A 14,355-nucleotide genomic window follows, 5' to 3' on the forward strand; every position below is an offset into this window, starting at 1 on the left:
CGCAAATCCATATTTTTGCCCTCTCGTGTTTTGAGGACAATAGTTTTTTTGTTTAATTGAATGAGATGCTTTATTAAATATCACCAAATAATACATAATGATAGAAAATTTATTCAAAACTTAAACGTAAATGTCAAAAATTAAATTTGTGTCTCAACTAAAAGACATGATGCCTGATTAATAAACCCAGTTTCTTTTTCGATCTAATGATCCTGAGCCTAAGGATCAAATGATCCGAATGGTTGAAATTTGATCAAATTATTACAACTTTAGAGAGATTCCTGTTTGTAGCTATTGAATCATATTTCTACGGTTCGGATCATTTGATCCTTAAGCTCAAGATTTTTAGATCCGGAGAGGACCTTTGATTAATAACTTCACGGAACTTAAAACAAAATGTTGTAAAAGTAAGAGAACAAAACAATTATAAACTAAGAAAACAAAATTAAGTCACTTAGTATTATGGTATAGTAATATTTCTCTTCAGTTGTAAATAAGAGATCTTATGTTCAATTATCGTCAAATGCAAATTTGAATTACATTATTGTTATCCTGTGTGAGATTAAGCCCGCTTCATCCCTATAAATAGTATCGTTTGTTAAAAAAAAAAAAAAAAATCTAAAAGAGAACAAAACAAAGTTAAAGCAGAAAATAAAATTTGCAAAACGAAAAAGAGTACAGCAAATATCTATAGCCCGGCGTCGTTTCAGACCGCAGAGGAAGAAGGAGAGGGACCGAGCGCACTTCGGCCTCAGTTGCCGGAAGAAGAGAGAGAAAGAGAGCGACGTCCACCCGCTGCTGCTCCGGTAAGTCTCCGAACCATGTCGTTCCTCCTTCTTCTTCAGTTCCGTCCTTCTCCCTGGTTCGATTCCTCAACGGCGTTTCCGTTTGAAAACTGTGCGTGACGACGCATGTCTGTGTAAACCCTAGAATTTGGTTTTGTCAATTTTCGTTTTTGTGTGGAAAATTAAAGCTTCTTTTTTCATCGGGAATTAATGAGTAGTCGAGAAGTATGTGTTCCAATACAATTATAGATAAAGAATAAGAGTCGAATTGATTGATGAAATGGAAGTACAGTCGTATGAGATTGGTGGGTTTTGAGAGTAATGAAGGCCATGAAGTGCCTATTTAACTAATTTCAAATTTTAAATTAGGAAACGGGTTAATTTTTTTAGCTGTGGTTGCACTGGAATATGTAGCAGGATTAGTGTAAAGAATTGTTTATTCTGTTGATTGAATCCCGCACTTGAATGGGTCGAAGAAAGTTATAAACTTTACAAATTGTACTTACATTTTTCACTTTATTTAGTTAATTTCAAATTTTAGTTCAGGAACTGGGGGCATTTTTATAATTTATGTGTTTATTTCACTTTGATTGCATGTAAATATGTAGCAAGACGGAACGGTATTGAGTAACAGGATTAGTGTAAAGACTTGTTTGTTCTGTTGATGCAATCTTGTACTTGAATGGGTGAAACAAAAGTTAAAAACTTTACAAGTTCTAAATATATTTTTCACATTATTTTTTAATTTTTTTTGGCATAACAATACAGTTTTTATGGCAGCAGGGGATGTAAAAAACTGAGCAACAGCATAATGAGTAACGTTGAAGCTTTTGATGGACAGATATTGGCTGACAAGCTTTCAAAACTCAACAGTTCACAACAATGCATTGAATGTATCCTCTTAAGAAATCCCCTGTGTGCAGTACTTCATGGTTGAGCTAATTTATGTTTTGGTAATGATGTTTACAAGGAGGGAATCACATTTGTTTCTGTGTAGCTGTATTACGCATCTACTCATTAATATACTCTTTTATAAGGATTTTTGGTAAGAATAAAACACTAATATATGTTTTATATTACTAGGATCTTGCTGAATCTAATTCAAGACAAATTTATACTTTTCCCTAATTTTAGATTTGTGAAGAAACTTGTAATGTTAAAGTTTGTACCTTTTCTGTATGCTCTTGTTTTTGGCTGCGTTAAAATTGCATTAGTTGATGAAGTTTCAACTGTATCTATGTTTTCTCTTTGTGCTATAGTTTACAAGCAACTATCACACATATATTGCATGTTAGAATGACTGTTACTGTAGGAGGAGAAAGAGAGAGTGATGATAGTTATTGTAGAGGAAGAGAGAGTGCTAAAAAGATTTGTGTAGAGATTTTTGTATTTTATTTTATTGAAATGAATTTTAGTTACTAGTTATCCAAATTATATATTTTATTTTCTTTTATTGAGGGTAAAATGCACGTTGGAGGTTCTTTTTATATTGTAAGTGCCTATATTTATTTATTTATTTTATTTTTTATTTTTTGCAAATGTTGGTCCTTTTTATATCTATACTTCCCTTAATAATAGTCTAGATTATGTAAATAACTTTTGCCATCCACTTCTCGATAGATACTATTTTGATGTCCTAGAATGTGATTTTTATTAAGTTTATTGACTGTACTACGATGTATGTTCTAGGGTGGATATCTTGTCCACTTTATTTGCATTTTGTTGAGTAGCAGTAACATTTCTTTGTTATAAAAGAAAATGTAACTATTCAAATTATATGGAGGATCATTCTTGTGCATATATATGCCTCCCACTCTTTCCTCCCCTTAACGATATATTGTTTCTCGTTCTAACACACTAATATTTTGTTTATAAAACTTAGGTGATGCATTGATGATGGCAATATCTGCTATCTCAAAGTTATATCCATCGTGAAGTTATATTTAAATTTTTTTTTTCCCATCATGACTTCTTTGAGCCAAAAAACTGAACGCTCCTAAATGACTTCCTTCTTTCTTTTCCTTTTCCCGCCTATTGGTAATTAAGGCTCACAGACCTGGGGCATAAACTTAACATGAGCCCTTGGTGGCAAGTGGCTGTACCACTTAAGTTCTCTGTAGAGATTGCTGCTAAATGCCTTAGCAGCTGTGCTGCTTTATTAGATAAATAGTGAACAGTGAGTTAAATTTGTCATGTGAACGTCTTAGCATGGCTTATCTCTTGCATCTTGTACATCATGTTACTTTATTTTAGATGACATCAATATTAAGAGTTCTAGGCCCCAGTTGTTATGCTTGACTAGCTCGGACTGGATTAGCTTCAAGGACTAAGTTGGATTGGCCTGGCTTGGACTAAGCAGTATAAGAATAGCAAAGTTTGGTGCAGTGCCGAACTAAGCTACATTACTAAAATATTAGACCCAAATTTATATTTTGCCATATTCTAATTCTCTTTTATACTTATAAAAACAAAAAAGCTATTATTTTATTACTTTTTCACCCAACTATTTTTCTGCCCGTACTATTTAGAAGAGAACCGTTTTTTTTTTATGTGTCAATCTTTCTCTCCCTCTTCACTTCCTCTCAGAACTTCATAATTGACTGCAAATCTTCAAAATCAAACCACAAAGCAAGAAAGAGATTGAAAATTTAGGAATTGGGCTTAGTGCAGAAGTTACGGTACAGCAGGTATATAAGATGGAGAGAGAGATTAAATTGAAGCAAAAAGGGGGCCCCGGGGGGGGGGGGGTGGTTTGGGTTAACAGTGCAGGATGGTTGGGTGAAGGGTGCATGTGATTGGCTCGAAGCTGGGAGATGGGGAAGGGTCTGCGATCAGGGAGTCTGGACTGGGTTTTATGTTTTCTGGGTTTGATTTGGGCTCGCATGCCCTTTTCCTTCTAGTCCGGTTTAATACCTAGCTATTACTCAGGATTGGTTGGCTTGATTTAGTGAGGCGTGGAGTCTAGGCGAGTCTAGTTTAGTCTCATTTAAGTTAGTCCTTGGTCATACCAAGCATGGGATTAGTAACCCTAGCTACTCCGCTCCCACCTAAGAAGGTGAAATAAACGGGGCCCTATAATTTGCAACTGTACAACAATTTCATCCAGAGCTGCAACCCTATACGGTCTTTTATACTGTATCCTTTAGAAATGATATTTCTTCAGTAAATTTTCTGGTAAACATATTTGATAATATAGGCACATATATTGACTTCTGGATGTATTGATAATACCTTAGTTCTTATTTTATGAGATTTGTACATAGATGTAATGTACTACCTGATCACTTAGCTCCAACTTTGATGTTTATATTATGTGCTTCCTTAATCATTTAAATAGCTTTATCCCGTTGGTGTATTTCTCACCGAAAGAAAGCAAGGCAGATTGTTGAAATGTGGGATAAATGTTTTAATTCTGCCCAGAAAGATCAGCGCGTGGCTTGTCTATATTTGGCTAATGACATATTGCAAAACAGTAGGCGAAAGGGCAGTGAATTTGTGAATGAATTCTGGAAGTTCCTTCCTGCAGCTCTTAAGCATGTTTATGAAAATGGTGATCAACAGGGAAAGAAAGCTGCCACAAGACTGGTGAGCATTTATGAATGTTCTCTTTTGTTTTACAAATAACAGTATTGAATAGCTGTATGATTATGCTACCATCAATAGATATTTGGATGTGTGCATGCATGCATGCATTTACTTGACCTGAGACTACAATGTTAAGTGACTTAAATCTATAGTAGTGGGCCGGAGAAACTTTGACGATTCTGTAGTGTTTGTATTTTCGTCAAAGTGGAAACTGAACCCAAGTCCTTTTTAGATACTCCAGAGGATTTCACTACCTAGCCAACTGAGTTTGCAGATATTAACCCACAAAAATTGGTAGATTGCTCCCACTCTCCGGAAGACAAGCATATAATGGACTAGAGTGAACCAGTTTAGTGTCCACTCTTATTTACGTTTCCTTTTGATCATTTGTGCCTAGCAATCTAGTCTCATTATTTCCTCTGTAAGTAAGCTATGTCGTTTGTCCAGGTTGACATATGGGAAGAAAGAAAGGTTTTTGGGTCTCGAGGGCATAGTCTTAAAGATGATATGATGGGAAGGAATCCTCCTGCTCCACCTGCAAGCAATGGAAAAAGTTCAAATCCTATCAAGATAGTGAAGAGGGATGCACACTCAGTTAGACTTGTAAGCACTTTGGGCAGTCTTTAATGTTGGTTTATATTCAATGCCTATAATTGTACTCGTATTTATTGTAAGCTTGTACATGCCTTATTATTCTTCTAAACCTCAGAAATTGGCTGTTGGAGGTCTGCCAGAAAAAATACTTACCGCATTTCAACCTGTTCTTGATGCACATCTTACGGAAGAAGCTGCTTTAAACAAGTGTAATGCTGCTGTACTTTATGTGGGTAAAATTGATGAAGACGTTGAAAACACCTTGATTCATGGTAAGAGTTAGGACATGTGGTTAAGTTCATAAATGTTTATTATATGTTACTTTGTTCGATGATAGTCATGGAACTAGATGACAAAATATAACTTTTATGGGGTGAAAACTAGGTTCTGTTAATTCTGACTTTAATTGTTGTATGTTTATAATGCTAATTCTACAAATCAATTGATTACCAAAAGCATATTTATTGCATTTGAATGGTGGGGAGTGGAAGTTATCTTCAATGCCGTAGGAAATATGTCTCTCAGGGCTATTTCTATTTCCTAGTTCAAAACTTCTTGTTTGTAATGGAACTAGAATCCAATTCTGGAAGATACTAGGGTAGGTGATTCATCCCTTCAATTTTCATTCCTTGATGTTTATAGATATTGTTTGATCATAATCCGGTTGTATCCTCCTTAGATCCATTTTATCCTCTGTAGCCTTGTCTTGGAACTTAAATCATTCCAAGAATCCCAAATGACACGGTGTTTGTGGATGTCTCAAATTTGTTGTCTCATACCAGTAATATGTCTTTGAGTTAAGCTTAGTCTGATAGAAGGCATTGTTCTATTTATGTGTCTGGGGACTTGTGCTATGCTTTAAAAAGATCCTGTGTCTGATTATCTCATTGCTGTCTCCTGTTTATATTAGCTGGTGAATCAACTGAGCACATCTTTTTACATTGTTCCTGCAGTTCACAAATCTGGTGTAACTTGTTGCTTGATTTTTCTAAGAAATAGCTATGCACTGTTGACAGAGGTCTTTCTGAGCCAATAAGAGAGCCTTTAAACTCTGGCCAATAGGAGAGCCTTTAAACTCTGCCCACTAAGAGAGCTTTTAAACTCTGGCTAATAGGAGGGCCTATCTACATGGTTGTAAAGGAAGAGAAGAATTTTTTAAGATAGAGAGGAGTTGACTTTAATGCTGGACAAATTAAATTTCTTGCTTCCTCTTTGTTGCATTTTATGGATGCTGGATTTAACGTAACCCATCTGGATTGGTTGCATTTATAGTTGGTGTGGTCTAGGTGGAATGTGTTGTGTGTGGTTTTGCGTGTTTCTTGTCAGATAGAAAAAAATTAGTATATTTTTAATAAAGGGGTGGCTGTTGTTGGTCCACAAGTAGCAATAGGGCAAACCATTTATTCTTGGACAAGCAGTGGTTACAAAATAATTAAGACCTGGAGAGAATTATCTTGTAATGTTAATGTTCAATGGCCTTTGAATAGTGGTGGATTTGTGATTTCTGGTTGATGGCACTCTTGAAGGAGAGCCATGTGTTTTGGGGATTTTCTTGTAACAATTGTATGCACGGAAATTTGATTGACAACTCATTTCTTCTTTCAACCCATCTTCTATGGTTTTGAAGGCTATGGTACCACTTAAGGGACTAGTAATAGCTTCAAGTGCTTAATGGGAATGACTCTTTGATTCTGTTTGCCTTTCTTCCTGTCATCGTATCATGTGTAGAGTAGAAGCTGAAAGTGCATGACATGATTCTTTGTTTCCCAATTGCTTTATATTATGGTTAAGGTTGTTTAAGGAAAATATTGAGTTGGGCAATTCCAACATCTTGTCCTAGTTTATTTTGTCAAGGGCGTGAGTTTTTTGGCTGAGGACATATGAGAGAAGTTTCTGGGAGAGGTAGAGTGACGGCTGTGTTTTGGGTGGTTGGGTTCGGAAGAAACTGGAGAACCTTTGACAGATTTAGGGGAGAGGGGGTGGAGATTTTGTGACATAAAGTTCTCTACTGGGATATTATGGGGGATTGGACCTTTGGTTTCTTCAGAATTTCGAGGAACACCTATTTATACTGTTTTTGTAGATCAGAGTACTCCTCTTACTTGACAGAAAAATTCTATTTTATACAATTTTATGCTAGGATAATTAAAATACAGGTTATTTGTACAGTGGATATCGTGTCCTCTGATTTGCACATTTTCAATTTAAGTTGGAATATTTGTTTGTGTCAAAACAGAAAAAGGTTAGGATGGACTTGTTTGGAGACAATATGATCAGTTTGAATGAACTCTCATGTAGCTCTATTAAGATGGTCATTTTATTTTGATAATTTGAGAGTGAAATATTTCTGGTCCTGTTTTCTTTTGCTAGTTTAGGAAAAAGATGTTTTGACCCTTTTCCTCTTTGTATAGCTGTATTATGTGGTGCTTGTGAGGGAAAGGAATGCTAGAAGTTTAGAACCTTTGAGGATACTTTGCAGCAGTTTTTGGCCATTTTTGTTTCGTCTGTTTTTCAAATGGATGTCAGTACATACTTTAGAGTTGTACAGTATAAGTGCATAGACTCGTGTATAGATTTTAGATCTTACTTTGCCCCCTCTTCACCTTCTCCCTTCTTCCTTCTTAATGCTCACCTCTTTCCTATACCTTTCTTTCTCTGACCTGTTCGTCCATTCAGCCAATTACTAGATAAATTAAAAGTAGCAACTTATCTTGTTTCCTAGTCTTAAAGAGGTTTAATTAATCTCTGCCAAGTGATTGAAAAAGTCTCACATCAGAATGACAGGCTCTCCTCTCTTTTTTTTGGTCACACTATTGGTTCATTGTCCAAGTTATTTTGTGTGCATTACTTGCATTTTCATTTTTTTTTTTCATGAGTTGTATTTCCAAAAGGCTCTGTGACTCTGTCTATTCTTTTACTCAGATGTAAATTATGCATCATCGATAGACTGCTAGGGGCAAATTGAATTGGTTTATTTGATTAATCAAGCTAGTACACTGGCTGCTATTACTATTAATAGGTTGGCCTGGAATAATCTCATCTTAGTCTTTTATTATGTCCGTCTCGAGCGTAGTTCTAGGAGTAACAATTGCAAGTTTCAAACTTTAGGAATAAAAAAATCTTAAAACAAGTGTCATTTAAAATGAGTATCCCTTTCTGTGTATTACTATTTAGGAATGACCATGTAAGTAGAATAGGAAGTTGCTAGGCATTGAATCTACATCTATCCTTGTGTATGTTTTGTTTCCCTTCGCTGATTTAAGTTATTTGAGGAACTCTAAAACAGTTAGTTGCTATATGATATTATTTATGATTGTGATATCTAAAAGGCATTATTTGAAAAAATTAAATTGCTGAATTTTGAAAATAATATGATGGATTTGAAAATATAAGTATTCCATCCAGAACCTTAAGATCAAAGAAATCCCTTGGGGGCGTTTGTTGCGCCGGACTATCTCGGACTGGATTAGCTTCAAGGACTAAGCTGGACTGGCTTAGACTAGACTAAACTGGACTAACTTAGTGAAGCGTTTGGTACAGTATTGGACTAAAAAGTTGGATAATAACAAATTCTAATATTATTTTATTTAATATATAAATTATTAATATTTTATTATGATCTTATCTTTTTCTCCATCTTTTCCTACCATTTCCGTCCCACTCTTTACCTCTTCTCTCATCGTCCCACCCTCTCCCTCTTTTTTTCCTCTCAGACCTCTCAATTCATGTCTCTTTCTCATTCCTGGTCAAACTCCTTATTGATTCCAGTCTCTATTTCTCTGTCCTCCCTCCCTCTCTAGCTATGCGTTGTTCGAACGGAACCTCACGGCTCCAATTTTCCGGACGAATTGCAGGTTTCCCGATGTGTTTTTTGGCCAACCCTCATTAAATTGGATGAAGTTAGCACCGCCAAAAAATTCATCACCATCCCTGGACTGAGATCTTAGCTTTGCATGCTCGAATTTGTCATGGATTTGAAGAAGCCCAAACAGGCCGAGACTTGCAGGCCATTTTCCGGCCACATTCGACCACATTTTGGCCTCGATTCAAGTAAAATCGAAATCTTGTCACTCCCAGCTTCAATTTGGTATATTTTATATGAAAGTTGGTTGTGAAATGGATTTGAAAGAGAGTCGGGAAGTTAATGATTGATCTAGGTGACCGGCGATGACGAGGAGTCTGTCGGGAGTGGTCGTTGAGCTTGAGCATGACAAGGACGAGAAATAGAGCATAGTCTTAGCTAGTCCCATGGTTATTGGGGGGTCTCACTAAGACCTCTTAGTGAAGGGTTTTGTCCATGCTAGTCCCCTTTAGTCTCATTAATGTTAGTCCCAGCATGGAACAAACACAGTATTGGACTAATAGCTAGTCCAGTCCAGTCCAGTCCGAGTTAGTGAGGGCAAACAAACGCCCCCTTATTTGATATGTATGCTGATATTTACACTGTTTAGATTTTCATGCATGTAATGTAATGTAGATGGTTGAACTCTTTGATGCTTTCAGTAAACATAATACTGGTCTTGTGTTAAATTTGTTGAACATCTCCTGATGTATATTAGTGCCATGTAGAATAGTTTTATTGATTTTCCCGTTCTAAACTGTGTAATCAGGAACTCAGCAGGGATCCACATTGTTGGATGATTTGAAAGAGCAAGAAGATGCACTTAATCAATCTGTTGGGCAACTTGAGAGCTCGGAGGCAACAAGATCTGCCTTGGTTTTGCAACTCAGAGAAGCACTTCAGGATCAAGTACAATTTTTTTTTCTATTCCACTTATGTTATCACTTGTGCGGCTTTGTTTAAGATTTCAGATATTGATGACTAAATGCTAATATTTACAGGAAGCAAAGCTGGAAGTTGTTCGCACTCAATTGCAGGTAAAAGTAGCTAACTAAACTTCATTTGCCCCTCTTAAAATTAAGAAGTCTTTCTTTCTCTTGGAAATGGTGGGCATGTACCTAGTCTTTATAATTTGATTTACAAGGGGTTTTATCACTGAATGTTATCAAGATCAACTAGTTGTCAACGTCAGTTCCTCATAATCTTTATAGCTAATAGAAATTGTGGTATTATCAACTCAATGCCTTGATTCTGTTGATAATGAAGTCTTGAGTTTGATTCCTGCATTCCTCAAAGTTGAGATCTATTGATTGAAACGGCTAGATGATGTTTGTCGTTAGAATAAGAATTAATTTTGTGGTGTTTTGTAGGAAAATGTTTGCTTGACAGTAAACTAAACTGTAGGAAAACTGAATCTTGATGTTACTCCTATATGCATATATTGTAGCAGAGAATGGAATATGATACATTTGTATCAACCTTAGGTCTTAATTAACATATGCATTTAAATGTGCACATATCCTACACAATTAACTATGATGGCTGTCAAGAGTGTAGGTGGTTAGTGATACTAGCTTGTATTTTGATGCATATGCTCTTTCTCTTGTTTCTTTTGTTTGCTTCAACTCTTTCCCATGTCAATTCTAATCTTAACCCAAGTCAGTTCGGTTCAAATCTGTCCTGTATCAGTTCTAGGTCTCTATGCGAGGCAACTAATATTTTAAGCGGCTTTGTTTTAGCTTGTGTATTGTCTTTGGTCCTTTTGCATAAACAAGTTCTAGTTATCATAATCTTGAGAAGAGTTGAGAAACAAACTTGTATAGAAGCATATTAAATTCCCAGAACAGAAGTAATACTGAATTGGCAGAAAATTTTAATTTTGATTAAAAAGTACAACGATTTTAAATTTCTGCAGAAAATTTTAACAGAATTTGTATCTGTCATAATGTCATCAACATGCATCCTTTTTGGCCTACTCTCAGATGACTTTTAAAAAAAAAAAAAAAAAAGTAAAATGTAGGCTTTAGAAAGTATAAATTTCTAAGATCTTTGATTAATAATCTTTTCCCGTCCAACTGTGTGTTCATTTTTTTAGGACTTTAAATAGAAATATTATTTTGTTGAGTTTGTAGGTTGATAAAATAAAATGATCTTTAAACTCGTTTTTTAAATGTACATAAAATATGGGCAATACCGTTCCTCATAATTTAGAATTTTTTTTTTCTTATGGCCTTTATATCAGGCTTTGGCAATGATAAAGACCAGAGAGTTTTCCACTCGAAGTTGGGAGAGATTTTTCAGTGTAGCCGGAATACAAGGCGGCACACCACGTGTCATAATATAAGTGAAGGGACATGAGAAATATACCCTAAAAGTGGGACATATCAACCATGTCGTTCACTTATATTATGACATGTGGTGTACCGCTATGTGTTTTGGGTACACACAAATTTATCCGAGGTTGGGACTTAGTTAGGGTTGGGTGGAGGTTATTTTGCTGGAGTTATTAAATGTATTTGTTTTTGGTTGGGAGGGGAGGGTTTAAGTTTCCCTTGGCTCCTTTTTCTGCATATCTCGGAGAAGCAAATTCAATCTTTTATTCTTATTTTTTGGAAACCACCACCCATGGATATAAGACATTCTGCACAAATTACATTAAATAATGTGAAGAAATAGTCAGTGTAGGTTGTAAACACCGTTTACTGTTTAGGGATGATTGAGTTAATTTTACTGATTTCTGGAAATGTTTTGGCATCCCGCTGGCCTTCAGCCTCACACCGAAGGTGCCTTGGAGTCACTCCAAGGTTGTTGTGCCTCACAAACAAGCAGGAAACCCTAAATTTCTTTCCATTAACACTTTTTTTTTTTAAAGATTAGGGCAACTCCAGTGCAAAGATGTAAAACCGAGGATGTAAATAGGCCTTTTACATCTCCGGTGTCATCTTCATTAGAATATTCCAAGATGCAAAACTATTTTGCTCCAGTGGTAAAATGTTAAATTTGGGATGTTAAATTTGCATTTTCATCTTGGAACTTATATTCTCCCACTGGACAGGCAGATAGTTAAAAATGCATCCAGTTTTATTTAAACAACTTAAAAAAAAATACATTTTTTAATTTATTAAACTACAATTTCAAATTATTATTTTATTATATGAATTATGGCAGTACAAATATTTTCTAGCAATTGCCTGCCAATTTCCAATTATTCATTGCCGTTGATTGAACATTGCTTAAATTTAATTTGATCTCTTATGTATTTGTTGATTAAAGAGAAATATATCTCCCAGGGATTGATGATCATAGAGGAGTTGACAATTAGTGACGTGCCAAGAGCACAGTTTTGTATTTTTTGAATTACTTTTAAGGAAAACTAATGAAAAAGGCTTGAAAACTTGAGTTTTAACGATAAGGACAAAATAAAGGGTAAAGTGAATAGTACTATGATTGACTTTTTAGTGTAAAAATGTGGTTTTTCGTTAAAGTGAACAGTACCGGGAGCTTTTCGTTAAAGTTCCCTTACTTTTATGCATCAAGTACTTGGCTTGGAAGAGCTTAAATGTTGGCGCATAAATGCGAAATTGTGTGTAAATGGTGTGTTGCCTTGAATGCTGGCTATCCAAACTCCAGCAGCTTATTCTATGTTTGTGATGTATATATAGGAGCTATTTTTTTTTTTTAATTTTTTTTCAGGTGGGTTGAATAATTTACATGCCAAATTTGCAGTCCACTGAACTTCAAAATTAGTTTAGAGTTGTAAATTGGCCATTTCAAGATTAGGAGACGCAAACTAATTTTCTGTGTATAAAGTTGGTTTGGAGTAGAGCATATCAAACCACATCTTATAATGCAATTCCCTTTGTACTAGCTACTCTTTGCGATTAACAGGATTGTTTTGTTTCCATGCAGGTTGCTCGACATCAGATTGAGAGAGTAAGTAATATTAAAAGGAGACTGAGTTTGCCCCAGGTTCTGAAATCCGAAAGCAATATTGTTAACATGACACCTGAATCTACCAGGGGGTTAGAACCAAATTTACTATTAGTCCAACAAACTGGCCTCCCACCTCAGCCTCCAATGCAGCCTATGGTTTCTTTTGCCCCTGTAAAAACTACCGATGAAGAGAACAAGAAAGCAGCAGCAGCTGCTGTGGCTGCTAAGCTTGCTGCATCTACCTCTTCTGCACAGATGTTAACGTCTGTTCTTTCATCTCTTGTTGCTGAAGAAGCTGCCTCTATGACTGGTAGCCTGAAATCAGCTGGTTTTACATCAGGATTATCCATGTTTCCTCCAGAAAAACGGCCCAAGCTTGAGAAACAAATGTCTGATGGTAACAATCCTGATGGTGCATCAGGATTATACATGTTTCCTCCAGAAAAACGGCCCAAGCTTGAGAAACAAATGTCTGATGGTAACAATCCTGATGGTGGCAATGCAGCCTTTTTTACGCCTCTCCAACAGCAGGCAATGACCAGTGTTCCAATCGCGTCATCAGCAACCATGCAGCCTATGTCCCACAGTAACCAGATGCAAAGTCCTTTTAGTCCGCTGCCACCACCCCTGGCACCATCACCATCTACTGCAACTACACCAGCGAATCAATATGTCCAATCTTCTGGTCTTATGGTGGGTGGAATTCCTTACGGATATGGATCAAATACCTTACCGCCTCCACCGCCTATACCTCCACATATTTCAATGAGTATGTCAAGGCCCAGTCTGCCGCAACAGCAGTCACAGCCTCAGCAGCAGCAGCAGTTGCAGCCGGCTGCTGGGGGTTATTATCGGCCACTTGGTATGGGGTTCTACGGGCAAAGCAATCAGTCAAATACGCAGCCAGTAGTACCTCGACAGTAAGTTCTGTTTATTTTACCTAGTCAGAATCTCCTATCCTGGATCGTGGGCAAAACCATCCAAGGTACCCACAACTTTTGGTGACAAGATCGTCTTGGAAATCTATGGAGCCGGTGTAATTTCTCAGAGGCATTGTGTTGTAATGTAAATTAGTAGAGAATAGCGTCTCCTCCAGCACCTAGGTTCATCTCCCCCTTGCCAATTTATGCACAGAGTCCTTTGATGTGTCGTAGAACGTAAATTTCGCGGTAGCTATGTTTCAATTTGACATGAAGTGCCCAACTTGATGTACCTGTGCAAACTTCATTGGCGTTGTAAACAGCGTTTGGGGCATGTAACTAAATGTGTACTTTAAATGTTGGATGTGCTTTCCCTTGTTAGTGTCTCTTCAGCTGCCTCCGAGAGGCCGCGTCCCGGTCGACGTTAAGACGAGGAGTATTCTCGGATTTAGAGCTGTTGGGAGATCGTTTCGTCGACTCGCCTCACTAGTGGGATGATGCTTTGTTGGTTAGAATTGTGCTTTATATAGTAGTTACAAATTATAGTGATAGTTAAGCTATATGATTATATGCGTTAATCAATTTAATCTCGAGTAAAACTTGTTTTATTTTTATCTTAAAATCCATGGTTTGGTTTTGCGTCATGTCTTTCATGAGCTGCAAGTGCTCTATATCCATTTTTGAAGTCTCTTTTTTG

General features: G+C 36.5%; 1 protein-coding gene across 4 annotated transcripts; it reads left to right on the forward strand.

Moving 5' to 3' along the window:
• Positions 1 to 650: 650 nt before the first annotated feature.
• Positions 651 to 14,298, forward strand: LOC137745085 (uncharacterized). Of its 4 annotated transcripts, none has more exons than XM_088681540.1 (8): positions 651 to 806; positions 1,566 to 1,678; positions 4,123 to 4,370; positions 4,818 to 4,973; positions 5,080 to 5,236; positions 9,575 to 9,714; positions 9,807 to 9,842; positions 12,715 to 14,298. In XM_088681540.1, exons 2-8 carry the CDS (start codon positions 1,597 to 1,599, stop codon positions 13,660 to 13,662), a joined length of 1,767 nt encoding a protein of 588 aa, XP_088537666.1. In that variant the 5' UTR covers positions 651 to 806; positions 1,566 to 1,596; the 3' UTR covers positions 13,663 to 14,298. The 4 variants fall into 4 exon arrangements, with proteins under 4 accessions (XP_088537666.1, XP_068341060.2, XP_088537668.1 ...); XM_068484959.2 differs by having other exon boundaries at positions 1,569 to 1,678; XM_088681542.1 differs by having other exon boundaries at positions 665 to 806; positions 1,554 to 1,678.
• The last annotated feature ends 57 nt before the right edge of the window (positions 14,299 to 14,355 follow it).

The sequence above is a fragment of the Pyrus communis genome, chromosome 12, assembly GCF_041283825.1.
Source record: "Pyrus communis isolate YQ-2024b chromosome 12, ASM4128382v1, whole genome shotgun sequence".
NCBI classification, from domain to species: Eukaryota; Viridiplantae; Streptophyta; class Magnoliopsida; order Rosales; family Rosaceae; genus Pyrus; species Pyrus communis.

Bases quoted from the DNA above. Each gene is read 5' to 3' on its own strand.
- LOC137745085 (XM_088681540.1), top strand. From the start codon at position 1,597: ATGAGTAACGTTGAAGCTTTTGATGGACAGATATTGGCTGACAAGCTT. The intron at 4,371-4,817 runs GTGAGCATTTAT...TCGTTTGTCCAG, and splicing joins AGAAAGCTGCCACAAGACTG to GTTGACATATGGGAAGAAAG. The intron at 9,715-9,806 runs GTACAATTTTTT...TAATATTTACAG, and splicing joins GAGAAGCACTTCAGGATCAA to GAAGCAAAGCTGGAAGTTGT.